This window comes from Aulostomus chinensis, chromosome 12 (genome assembly GCF_037954235.1).
Source record: "Aulostomus chinensis isolate RoL2024-O1b breed Wild chromosome 12, RoL_Achi_v1.0, whole genome shotgun sequence".
NCBI classification, from domain to species: Eukaryota; Metazoa; Chordata; class Actinopteri; order Syngnathiformes; family Aulostomidae; genus Aulostomus; species Aulostomus chinensis.
Window position 1 is genome coordinate 23,824,535 of NC_141331.1, and position 13,629 is coordinate 23,838,163.

The 13,629-nt window shown below is 39.9% G+C and overlaps 1 protein-coding gene across 1 annotated transcript in view; it reads right to left on the reverse strand.

Moving 5' to 3' along the window:
- The window catches only part of trappc10 (trafficking protein particle complex subunit 10), a 28,202-nt gene extending 18,005 nt beyond the window's left edge, over positions 1-10,197 (reverse strand). Inside the window, exons 1-3 of the mRNA XM_086220841.1 lie at positions 9,926-10,197; positions 4,550-4,631; positions 3,923-4,058 (exon numbers count right to left, since the gene is read on the reverse strand). Coding sequence (XP_086076967.1) covers positions 3,923-4,058; positions 4,550-4,631; positions 9,926-9,986 — 279 coding nt within the window. The 5' untranslated portion in view covers positions 9,987-10,197. The remainder of the gene's footprint in view (positions 1-3,922; positions 4,059-4,549; positions 4,632-9,925) is intronic.
- Positions 10,198-13,629: the final 3,432 nt, after the last annotated feature.

The window sequence follows — 13,629 nt, forward strand, 5'->3', positions numbered from 1 at the left end:
AATCATACAGGCTTACCAAGACTTTACTGAGGTTACAAGAGATGTCTGAAAAACAGGGTAACAAGTACCCATCATTAAGACTAAACTGAGGGTTAATAAATCCTATGATGTATAAGGACAAATGTGCACGTTAGAGTATTTCATAAATGAGGCTCATAGTTTTGCCTGCTTATAAAGACGAGATCATGTTCAAGTGATGACTCCCCATCTCTCCATCTAGCTTTGCTATGCATCTTCACATACTCAAGTTACCTCTTCATTTACATCCTCACCTTTAAACAGGAGTCAACTTTATTGCAGTTACGGTGATGTCATAGCTATAACTGTGCTATGTGCTACAGACAAGGGACTGCTCAAGGAAACCTGCAAAAACACATTTACGTAAAAACACAGCTACAACATTCTAATCAAAAGGGTATGTAATAAAGTTAGGGTGCTTTCACACCTGCCTTGCTAAGTTGTATGGCCTGACCACTACATCAGCCCTAAACCTATCACAGGCCTATTGCAGATACACTGTATCAGCATATACGTTTTCCGATATGTGCCACTGTTAAATAAAAGTCTTTCTTTTTAAAACACACACACACATACATTACACATAAAATGTGTAATGTAGTGTGTCCTGCAGAGAGTGCTCGGAGCCTGTGTTGTTTATTTTACTATTCTATTTTGGTCTTTATTTATGTAGTCATGTTTGACAATGTCACAATTTTTTTTAAAGAAATTAAGTTATTTGTTTAAGAAAATAGCCTTCTACCTTTACATCAGTGCGACATTTAATCATATTTGTTCAAAATCAGTGCACAGTGAACGGTTCCATTTTCAGTCCCACACAAAAATTCACTATATGGGTTGCACATATTGATAATCTGTTATCGGACGAGCCCTATTTAACTGGTTGATCTGAATGCTGGTTGGCCTTCCCCCTTGGCAAGGTTCATTTGAGCAGGTGTGAAAACAACAATCAAATTTAAGTACTGAACAAATAAACTCGACTGAGACCATGTTGAAGAGGGGCTGTCGGGCCAGTTAAAAACAAAGGGTAGTGGGATGTTTATTGCTGATCTATCTCTCATATTGAATGTAATACTGTGCAGGCTGTATCTTTGCAGTCTCTCCAACACTACTACAGGCCCACTACTAGGAAATATCGTGAATCATGAGTTGGTGACAGCACTTCCTTAAACTAAGCAGCTGCTCACTCAGCAGCAGTGCCAGATCCCTGCTTCCCTTCTCCTTTTTCCTCTGTTGGCTGTCCTGAAGCAACCCAGCAAAGTAGCTGTCAAGATCAGTTAATGCCAGTGAATGAAGGCTTCTACAAGCACCAAGCAAGTTCATGTCCATACAGATACAAAGCTGGTTGTTCTCCTCTTCAAATCGAAATGGTCAAAAATATTATCAAAGTCAGATAAATGTAAACAGATTTGTTTGTGTGATGCAAACAGAAATATCTTAATTTCTGGACATTCTAGTATCGTAAGAGTAAAACCAATGTAATCTTGAGTGTGTGAGGTGCCGTTTCTTTTACAACACACATTATGAGTCAATGTATCATGTATACACAGGCGTCTGGGAACTATTTTAGCCCAGAAAGGATGCCTACAAGTACTTATCTTTCTATTCTTAGAGGTTTGACAAGCAGACATGACCTATCCTCCAGCATACAAGGAATGAACTTGAATATCATTCTGCTCTTATGACTTTAGATCAGAAAACATCCTCAACAGTCATGTAGCCGCAATAATGGTCAATTATCTCTTGCCTAAAACTTAGTCCGTGCCCACAGATGTAACAACAAGCCTAGTCAAGCGAGACACACATACATGTAAGTCTCCAATTTGTACCTCAGTTTATGATTAAATGAAAATAAAGATTTTGTAAATTGTTATTCTCTCCTGCGCAAATTATGATGTGAACCACTGACCCTAGATGAAGTATGAATAATGTGCACAATCATCTCCATCATATGTCCAATGCTGCTATGCTGTTTGCATGCACGTCATGACCATTGATCACTTTGTATGTGCTAATAAATGGATTTAAACTGTCCAGGGTTTAGCTTCATGTAAGCCATTCCTGGGTCTGACAAAAGACAGTTGGTACTGTGTTATTAGATACAAAACACACTGTTGCCTGCTGTACTCTCAATACAAAGTGAGGAGCTGCTACTGCTGCTGCCGCTGATACTCTCAGCCAGTGTCCAGGTCCTCGGGTCCAGCAAAAATAATTAATTCCCCAAAAAACGTTCTCATAAATGCGTCAGATGACTTCATGGTAAGTCAGACACTTCCCAGTAGCCTCATGTAACAGGAAGCAATCATGACTGCAAGTAAATTTGTCACAACAATAATCATAAATTTCTGATGTGCTCCTCTTCGGTTTGGATTTCACCAGACTGAATTGTGAAATGCATACTGCTATATCTTCAAACAAAAAATTGTCAGCTGTTACTTTTATATTCTAGTATTTTTTTTAATCGCATGTTCAAAACCAACCACACTTCAGTACAGACCAGCCAACACTACTCTTCAGGAAGCATACAGTAAAATTGTCAAATGGCCAAAATGGCTGGCAAATGTTCAAATTCTACCAGCCATTCAAAAAGATTACCATTCATTTTTGGGTCTGGTGAGTGAACCTAATCTACTGACCTTGTGCATATTTTACCAGCATTTGCCTGGTGGCTTTTGCTGATTGTGTATGGATATGAAATATCATGTCAGGAATACTGTGAAGCAGATACCTATACTGATGTTATTCACGTACTGGTCGACTTACGCACTGATCAAAACAAAAAAACAGATCTAATTTACATTCCTCTATAACCACTGGCAGCATTGGAACTAGATTCCAACTGAAAAATGTATCAGAATTGAATAAAATTGACAAAATGTGGATCAACCTTATAACATATAAATGTTATACTTGTTTATATCTGATAATCAGCAAAACGCTTTAATGTTGTAACTTTCAATATATTAAAACTCACAGATGGATTATTATCATCGAGCTGCTGCGAAATAATTAACCAGCTGCAGCCAGATGATGCTAATGATGATGATGATATGATGTTACAATATATTTGCAGGTTAAAATATGTGTCATTCAATGTTCCAATTATTTTCAACAATAGTAACTGGGATTCATGTCTTACATATAATTGACAGTATGATGAGCGTGGACAAACATTTTGACATTTCGTTTCTGACCGAGCTTTATTTCAAAATCAGGAATTAAGTCTTATTATACATGTAAAGAAGGTGAAGAATCTCAGAAGCACTTGCTATAGTCCATCACCTTCCAAACACTGAAGTTTCGTGGCATAGACCCATGTCAATAACATGAGCCACTACTTCATGATGTTGCGATGTGAAAGTGCAGATGGATCCTCTCAGCACTACCAAATTAATTCACCTATAAGTCTTCCCTCGACTCCATGACATTTTCCATCAAGGTCCAGGAAAAATGTATAGGAATATGAGATAGGAGAAAAAAAATGTTCTAAACGCACTCTAATTGTGTGTCCAGCTAGCATAGCAACCCAAATCCAGAGCAGCTAGAGCTAGCCAGACAAGCCTGTTTCTCTCCTATGGCTAAAGGGCTGATCAAAATAAAGACAAAGAGTTGCACCAACACAACATTTTTGATGTTTTCGCAGTTGTCAGACAATGAACACAAAACAGATTATTAATGCATTAACAATTATAGACGGCATCTGCAATGTGTGTTTAACAACAGTAAAAAAAAAAAAAAAAAAAACAACAGCGTGGTATCACGGTCTGCACTCACCTGGATGGATGATCTGTTTGTGTGTGTGTGTGTGTGTGTGTGTGTGTGTGTGTGTGTGTGTGTGTGTGTGTGAGTGTGAGTGTGAGTGTGTGTGTGTGTGTGTGTGTGTGTGTGTGGTTATGCAACTCACACAGCAGTCAGTCCAGTAGATGTGAAGGAAGGGGAAGGTGAGGAGAGCTTTGTTACCATCCTTTGAGAGAAGCTCCTCTTTAAACTGAACAAAATTAGCCTCAAGGTGAATCATTTTTGGTGCACGGCCGTAAGTCCTGCAGAGAAAACAGAGTGGAGCTATACTGATGCTTGTTTGTGGTGTTCACTCTCCCAGTAATACCATTTCTATTGCTCCATGACACACATATGACTAGAATATCTTTAAAAATTCCTTATTCCTTAAAACTGACCCTGTCAGAAAGTAAAGTTTAAGGGGAAATTAAAATTTTGCATCCTTCATCGATTAAAACAGCAAAGGGAATTTCAGCATGGACCTCATCAGCCAAAAAGACATTGCTTCCTATTAAAACTCAGAAAATTCAACTTAACCCAACATCTCTGACTCTATCTTTTATTCAGCTGTGATATAAAAACATTGCATCATCATTCACAACAGTGTGGTATCATGGTCTGTACTCACCTGAGCAGTTTACTGCCATTTGTGTCATATTATGTATGTGACAATGCAGATTGTATTAATATGGTGGTTTTAGCACTGCCTTCACAACCTGTATTGAAAAGATTGGATGGATTCAACAACACCCACCTCCTCCATTCCATTGGCTCTCGGGGAAGTTGTTGGGCCAATGAGGTATAGAGAGATGTAAACAAGCCCTGGTCTCCAGCGCCTGTGAGGAAACAGGAACCGAAGAGAAAAAGCGAGGGATGAAAAATTGAGAATCGACATAGCTCACATTTCTTTTTTATTTCCCTTATTTAACAATTATAATGAGGAAACTTAAAGAGTCCCACAGTTCTTCCAAATCACATTTTACTTTTCTAGAGGCGAGTGTGAAATGAATATGAAATAGAATTTGGTGTCAACCAAGATTAATTTGAGGCACTTGCTGAGTTTGTTTTTTGGATACTAAATGACATCAATGCAAGGGCAGCAATTCTAATAAAAATGAAAATGAAAAAAAGTGAACAAAATGGAATGTTTTTCATTTTTATTAGAATGCTCAAAACAAGATGATGAGGCTTTGCAATAACAGTCTGATTTGCTGTAGCCACACCCTACAACACATCAGACCGTGTATGTTTCTAGGAGTGCTCTCTGTCCCTTTATCTGCTCTCTCCTGTTTAAAGGGTAAATAAACTCCCTCATCTGAGGCCAACTGCTCCCAGTCTCAAACAAGACTGGGTCAAAACCTGGTATATGGCTAGACTCATGTTTATTAAGTTTGACAATGTCGCCAGTTTGTTGCAGGGATGGTCAGTATGTACTGTATGTCTTAGTCTTAGCAATGTTTGCTTTAAACGCTTTTTTTCTGGGGTACTGTGTTTATCCTTATTGATGAATCTAAGAAAATCTTGTCATGTTGGAAAGTAGTAAATTGCTTGAGAATAAAACTAAAATAGGTTGTTATGTGGTCATGATGACATCAGCACTGTATGTCACTTTGAGATGATTCTTTTGAACTTGTAGGAGCCAATGAGAAACGCTACAGCTTGACAGCTGGTACGCGGTGCAAATGTGATATTTCAGTTGATCAGTGACATTTGTGTTTATAGTGCTGGCCCTCTGATCCAGCTAAAGAAAAAATGCTAAGAAGAAAAAAAAAAGTGGGCAAGGTAATGTAGCTGAGAGGGGCCGAGAATATTTGTAGGGCTGGGACAGTATAAAAGTGTGTGTGTGTGTGTGTGTGTGTGTTAGCTCGTGTTATGTCAAAATAACAAGCTACAGCAGTTTACTGGGCTGTGTATGTGTGGGTGTGTCAGTGACATTATCTGACCAGTGAACAATGGAGAGTGCTATAGAATCACTCTTTTTGGTCTTCTTGAGGAGGAGAGAAGATTTCCCCCTCCAGAATCCTGCTGTCCCCCTCACCATAACGTTACTTGTTATTTACTGATTTCTGCTTCCAAACTAGTTACCTGTAAAAGGCCTGCATTGACAAAAACACTGAAATCATGTCACATGCCCTGCACTTTTTTTAAAAACTTTCTACTGGTGTTGATAGTATTTTCCAGTGATTCAAGGTGATGATGATAGTTGTCAAAATGACAAAAATCTTTTAACCACTGGGAACCAAAAATGGCTCCATGTATGATGCGATAAATTGTGACAATTATAAGGTGTCAAATTGATCCTTTATACTAAACAAGGATAATCAAGACACGTATACAGACAGACACATTTTACACGTCAAAGTAACGACTTGTCTGACAAGGCTTAACTCTTTACACAGCTTGTAAAAGCGTCAATCCTCAGTTCATTGTTCTATCAGTACATAATAGAAAGTGAGATAATGTGCATTCATGAATTCTATTAATCATTCATGGATGTAAACAACCCTAGACATTCAGCAATACGTATTATGATGTTGATGATGTTCATGAAGACCCACTGTCCCTTTCAAATGAAGACTAAATAGATAAACATGTCACAGTTTCATGTGAATCAATGCATTTGAGTACAGATACAGCAGTTGACTGGGCTGATATTTCAGTTCAGCAGATTACTGTAAATCAATCTGTCTTACTTTCTACATTTTACGATCTGCATCAAAAACCAACATTGCCCAATATACAGCCTATTTCAAAGTATCTCAGTATATGCTATACACACATTAACCATGAAAAACAAACTGATCACATAACCAGGGGCCTGTATTATAAAGTGGGATTTAGAAGGTGAGGAGGGAAGCTTCACGATAAACCCTGGGATTTCCTGTACTTGCTGAATATTTCAACATGTTGCAGACCAAGGGCAGGTAGCAGCTTATTTTCAAGGTCAAAAATATATACAATCACCATCCACTGATTAATTCACATCTCATGGACAAGATCACCACCATTCATACATCCGATAATTTGACACTGTTGTGTGGATTGTGTCTGGAGTATTTCAGAAAAAAACACTCTGGTCTGTCTTGATGAGCACCATAACAAAATTTTCCATGTGGGTAATTAATATTTGCCAGTAAGGGGAATGTAGATACATTGCCAGTGAGATGAATACCAGGCTGAATCTCACAGACTGTCTCAAACTGCATTTATTTATAACTGGCATATTTATAAATAAAGATCCAGCATCAGCTGAAAGAATGACACCTACGTTTCTTATATTACAATGTCCATCCATCCATCCATTTTCTATACCGCTTATCCATTAAGGGTTGTGAGTGTGTGTGTGTGTGTAGGGGGGGGGGGGGGAGCACTGGAGCCTGCCCCCCTGATATCAGGGAAGAGGCGGGGTTCACCCTGGACAGATTGCCATTCTGTCACACGGCCAACACATATAGACAGACAACCATTTCCTCTAATAGCCACAACGACAGTACAGTCAATTTAGAGTTTCTGATTAACCTAACTTGGACATCTATGGATTGTGGGAGGAAGCCGGAGTACCTGGAGAGAACCCACGAAGGCACAGGGAGAACATGCAGACTCCACACAGAAAGATCTCGTGCCCCAGCTCGAACCCGGAACCTTCCTGGTGTGAGGCGACAGTGCCAACCATTGCATGACTGCGCCACCCATATTATAATATATTATTACTTATATCAAATGTGCTCTAATCTACTACATCAAATATTCATTTAAATCTATTAAAAGTGATAACTGTTACTGTATTGTGTTCCAGTCTTTATGATTAACGGTGATATTGTTGAGTCTGTATTTTTGTTGTTGTTGTTTTCCCCAGATCCCCATGCCTGGCTTTGGCTGCAGAAACTGTGTTACTTTTAGCCTGGTTTATGGATTTATATTCTTCATATTTGTGAAGGATTAACGTTTTTCTTTATAAGTGAGATACGCAGCTCTCCACCTCTCCTAGTGCCAATGCCACTCCTTCCCTGTGGACATACATATAAACATGCAGGGGAAACACAGGCTTGACGCAACAAGTTGATAACTATCATTGTGATGCCACTTCTCCCTGACTGTAATTGATCCTGCTTCCACATAAAGGCAGCAGCTCCTTACAGATCTACAAATCAACCATCAGCACATCAACTTCCTCAGCTTTATCTGAGTTACATGAGTTGATAATGAGTAATTAATGAGTTACATACATTACAGGTCTTTCAAGAAACTGTTCTTGAAAAAAAAAAATACAAATTTGTAAGTCCATTCTTACAACCCGCGACGCCCTGTCTTTTTTTGCTGTATCCAACCTTTGACGTCAACCCACTTACTTACTTGGTGCAACCAACAATAAATTCCTCAATTGAAGCTACATTTTGTCTTGAGATTCAAGATCCTCTGTCCACTTCAACCTTACAGTTCCCCTTGTGTTACAAAGACTTTATCAAAAGTTTGGCCAGTTTCAACATTGGTACAAAAGAATAGCTAATATGTACAGAAAGGTAAATAGGTTGCCGTGTTTGTTTGATATGAGCGCAGACTTGTACAATGTTGGTAGCGGTTCTACATCACAGTACACCAGCATTACATAGTTGTCTGTTGTTGTGCACATTTCTGATACATAAGTTAACGCAAAGGACTGTGAACAGTCAGTAACCTACACTTTGATTAAGTAAACCAGTTTAAATGTCAGAGGTGAAACTATCATCTGTGGCTGCTGTTTGAGCTTCTTCACAAAATTATGTGTGTTATTTTTACATAATAGTCATGGCTGGACAGTGTGACACTGTACAAGAACATCCTTTATCATTTCTAAACATAAATGTCATGCTATTTCCCATATCTTGGCCTTCAGTCTTTATTAACTTGCCTGCAACATGCAGCAGCAAGGATGCTGCCTGGTCACCTCAGAGGTGAGGGCACATAACCCAATTAAGTCTCTCTTTCTTTGGCTGATTGGTTTTGAGGTACTTAATGGTCAGGCTCCATCTTCTATCAAACACCATCTTCCCTGGCCCTCCTAGATCTAACAACAACTACACTGTATGTCCCACCAAAATCAAAATTAAAAACACCTCAGCTGCATTAAATTGTTACCACATAATATCAGATGCGTCTCCCCCTTGCTTGAAAATCAAAGCAAATATTTGTTTTTTTACTCACAGCCTTTTTGACCCAGTAGTCTTTCATCTGTTGTCATGTCTACAGTATAACCATGCCAACTGCCAGTCTATGCCACTTGTTTGCTGCAGCTTAAAATGAATTTAAATATGCACAACAAATACACATCACCCATTTCTGAAGTGCAGTAACTCAATCGCACAACTGTGCTACACTCGTTATTACAACCTGTCGGGTTATCCATATAAATATTGACTCGGCAGCTTATTCTTGTGACCAGGTACAAACATTGGCGCCGGGCGTACGGCTGGATCAGACTACCAGACCACCTGACAGAACACCTACTGTGAGGATTGTCGTGTTTAGCAACCTGCGAGTTGAACCCACCAACAAACTCTAATGCCTACAATTGATTTTCACAAATGATTTCTTTTTATATTAGTGCTTCCGTCTGCGTCTCAGTTGGAACATCTCTGGACCTCCTTGACCTAAAAATGGGGCAGCTATCGCTGGGAAGTTGAACCCGCCGGTACCCACCGCCAGGGTCGGCTCTTAAAATAATTCCACCTCTAAAAGTACAAGCTTCCGTAAGACTCGATGGTATCTATGAATGACAAACTGCCTCCACCGGAGACATGAGTCTGAGGTGTTAGCAAACCGAGGTTCCTCAGCAGGGAACAAGGTGATACCTCTAATCAAAACTGCAGCAACTAGCCGTGACGTTATATCGTTAGCCAGGCCTGCTCAGTACTGCAGCTACTAGCTTAGTTTGCTCAGAGAAGCCGTGTTAAATAGAAGACAGCTGTGTATAGTTATGCGAATGGAACAGCCCCTAACGAGTGGAAATGAAGGCACTAAAGGACATATGTATTGTCCTCGCGTTTGTTGGTATGGAGCTGCCTTCTGCCGTACCAATTGCAATAGCTAGCAGGCTAGTTGTCAAGACAAGAAAAAAATAAGACTGAATGTATCCTTTTCGGAAAAAACTTACATGTCACAATCGGCTTGTTTTCCATAGTATAGATGATCGGCTTTTCCTCTTGACACTCCATATGTGTTAGCGGTAGCACTCCATGAAAATGACATACAGAGCTTTATTGTTAGTAGTAAGTGCTTCTGTGTGCAGTTGCATTGAATCGATGGGGCCTGTCCCCACTGCACTTCCGGGAAGTGCGTAACTGTACGTCATTAAAGGGCCAATTTACGGGTTTTGAAAATTCAGGTGAAAAGTAAATGTTTTATGAAGGTCACCTGACAATGCTCCTTGCGTTGAACGAGGAAGCTTCCAGACCTTCCTCTTATTATCGTTTCCCTGTCTGATGATGTATTATGCAATTGTCGCTTCCGGGTTTGAGTATCACCTCTCAGAATCATGTTTGTCCATGGTGTCTCAATTCGGGCAGCTGCTGTATTTTTTGTATCCTGTTGAGTTCAGCACCTAGCACCTGACCTATAATTCAGAGATTTTTGTGCCCAGAAGTTCAAGGCACCTATTTATGCTCATTGTTGTTGTTGTTGTTGTTGTTGTTGTTTACACATTTACTCCAGACCTGCGCTTGGGACACTTAGCATGATTTTTTTTTAAAAAAAGAAAGAAAGAAAAGAAAGGACAATCCCTGCACCTTTCCTACTGGCACCTCACACAGGTTCCCCCTAAGTTTATTGTGTCTGAAACAATCCGTTTCAGTCACACAATACAAGATAAAGGCGAGACTGTCTACCAGAACTGTTGCTCTTGAATTGATGATAATAACAACAACAACAACAACAACAACAACAACAACAACAATAATAATAATAATAATAATAGTAATAATAATCAGAAATCTGAATCAAATGTAATGTGTGTGTTTGACTGTTTTCTATGTGTGGAATTTGTGAGCTCTCAAAATTACATAAGTCATTGTTAACCTCTTTAAATCTGGGAGAGTTGAAAACTTGATGTGATGTCTACAAAATGATGAAGCAGACAGGATGCAGACCCCATTTTCACAGAGCTCAAAAGCACCATGGACAACTTGTATTAATCCTTTTAAGGGTTAATACAACTTGTCCATGGTGCTGAAGGTCCAAAGAGTGCAATTTGCTTTAAACTCAGTTTCAGACCCTGTTCATTGCATTAATAAACTTGTGTTGTGAGATGTCTGACAGGCCAATAATTATATATCATGCATGAATAATCCTAAAAACTAGCAGGTTTTAAACTGATGGGTGAGACAAGGAGCTGCAGTCTCCCATTTAACCACAAGATGGCACTAGGACTTTAAAACCCACTTTGCCCATCCATCCAGTTTCTATACCGCTTATCCGTTGAGGGTCGCAGGGGGCTGAAGCCTATCCCAGCTGACATAGGGTGAGAGGTGGGGTACACCCTGGACGGGTCACCAGTCTGTTGCAGGGCCATCAGGACCTCAGTATCTTTCTCAAGGAAACCTCGACATGGTCACCAAGGGAAGTGGGGACCGAACCAGCCACCTTCACTTGCTAGACGGCCACACAACCTCCAAGCCATGCCGCCCCCTTGACACTTTGAGTCCTATTCAAATCTTACAAGTGCTATGACAAGCATGGTCTTGTGTACACAAACTGATAACTTGCACCACATATGTGTAACACCACAATGGCAATAAGATCGAGATGAAGACAAGTAAATTATATACCTCTTTCAAAATAAATGCAGTGGCTGTTTCATCTGAACGGACTGGCTTGTCCCCAGCATTGCTGCTCCATTTCACACTTTCTCCATGAGGCGATCAAAACATGAAAAAGCAGATCAGCTGACTCCTCTGGAATTATGATATTTAGCCATTGAGAGAAGGGGTTCATATAAGTGAATGATAGTTGTTGTTGTTGCTTTTTTTTGAATGAGATTAAGTTGGGCTTTAAATGTCAAAACTATCAGGACACATTGTGGGTAATGGAACCTAATCCTAGGAAACAGGAGTATCACTATCGGTGCAACATCGGTGAAACTGCCATCATTGCATTATAAACTGTTCAAATTCGGATCATTAGATCATTAGTGTGGTTGCTTTATAGAAAATAAGGTCAGGCAAATAATTTTTTCTTGTATAAAATCCTGTTGCAATTGCAGGAAAGGAAACCTGTTGGACCCTGTCATTAGATTTGTTATAAAATATTAATTTTATCAAACAATACATTATAAACCTTATGAACACTAATCTGTATGTAAGTAAGTGTTGCTAATCGATGTGAATGTTGATTCAGTAATCACATTGTTGATATTCTGGACTTCATTCATTTATGCAAAGATTTGAGCTCAAACTGCTTCACAACAAAGAGAAAAAGACAAAAACGTGTTAAAAGAACATTAAAATCATGGTTAAAGAATATTGGATAGAGTAAAAAATGCATATCGGATGAAAATTAAAATCAAAAAACAAATATTAAAAAGAGTAAACCACAAGAGAGTGCTTTTAGAAAAAGTGCAGCAGACAGGAAATGCAAAGCTCAGTAAAGGCAAAAGAAAAGAAATATGATTTTAGCTTTCTTTTGAAAACATCTCATGAGCTGCATCCCTAATATCTAGAGCTACTGTGTTTCACAATTTTAGGGCATAATTTACTGCTGCATCTCCAATTCTCCTCCTGCAGTTGCTGGAAACCTCAAATAATCAGAGAGCAGATAATCACAGTGGTCTTAAGTCGTGTTGCTAATGAGGGAGTAAGCAGTGTAACTCAGTCCTCTAAGAACTCTCTATGTGAGTAAGAGGGCCTTAAAATCTATTCTAAACCCTTTACCAATGGAAAAACTGAATTTACTGGTGAAAGTTAAGATAAAGAAGATAAAATACAAAAGAGGAATTCGATGGTTTTAGAGAAAACATTTCCGACATTTTCTTACTTTCTAAATATCAAGAAGTTCCAGGGTCACATGTTGTGTTGGACCTTTGTGTGCTTGTGTCATGTTGTCTTCCGCTTATTCCTGTTAAGGGTCATGGGGGGCTGGAGCCTATCCCAGCAGCTACAGGCGAGAGGCAGGGTTCACCCTGGACAGGTTGCCAGTCCATCGCAGGGCCAACACATAGAGACAGACAACCATTCACACTCACATTCATACCTACGGTCAATTTAGAGTATCAATCAGCCTCGTCCCCAATTGCATGTTTTTGGACTGTGGGAAGAAGCCGGAGTACCAGAGAGAACCCACACAGGCACAGGGAGAACATGGAGACTCCACACAGAAAGATCCCGCGCCCAAGGCGGGACTCAAACCTCCTGTAGAACCTTCTTGCTGTGAGGCAACAGTGCTAACCACTGCACCACCGTGCAGCCCCAGTCTGTCTTATCCATCCATTTTCTATATCGCTCATCCGTTAATCATTGTGGCAGGGGGGGGGGGGGGCTGGAGCCTTCCCAGTTGACTTCGGGTGAGACACGGGGTTCACCCTGGACAGGTCGCCACTCCATTGCAAAGCCAACACACATCGTCAAACAACCGTTCACACTCACAGCCACACCTACAGTCAATTTAGAGTCGCAGATTAACCTCACTTGCATGTCTTTGGACTGTGGGAGGAAGCCGGAGAGAACCCACACAGGCACAGGGAGAACATGCAGACTCACACAGAAAGACCCCATGTCTGAACCAAGGACTGAACCTGGAACCTTCTGTCTGTGAGGCGACAGTGCTGACCACTGCAACGCGAAAAGGAACTGTAATATTTATTAATTG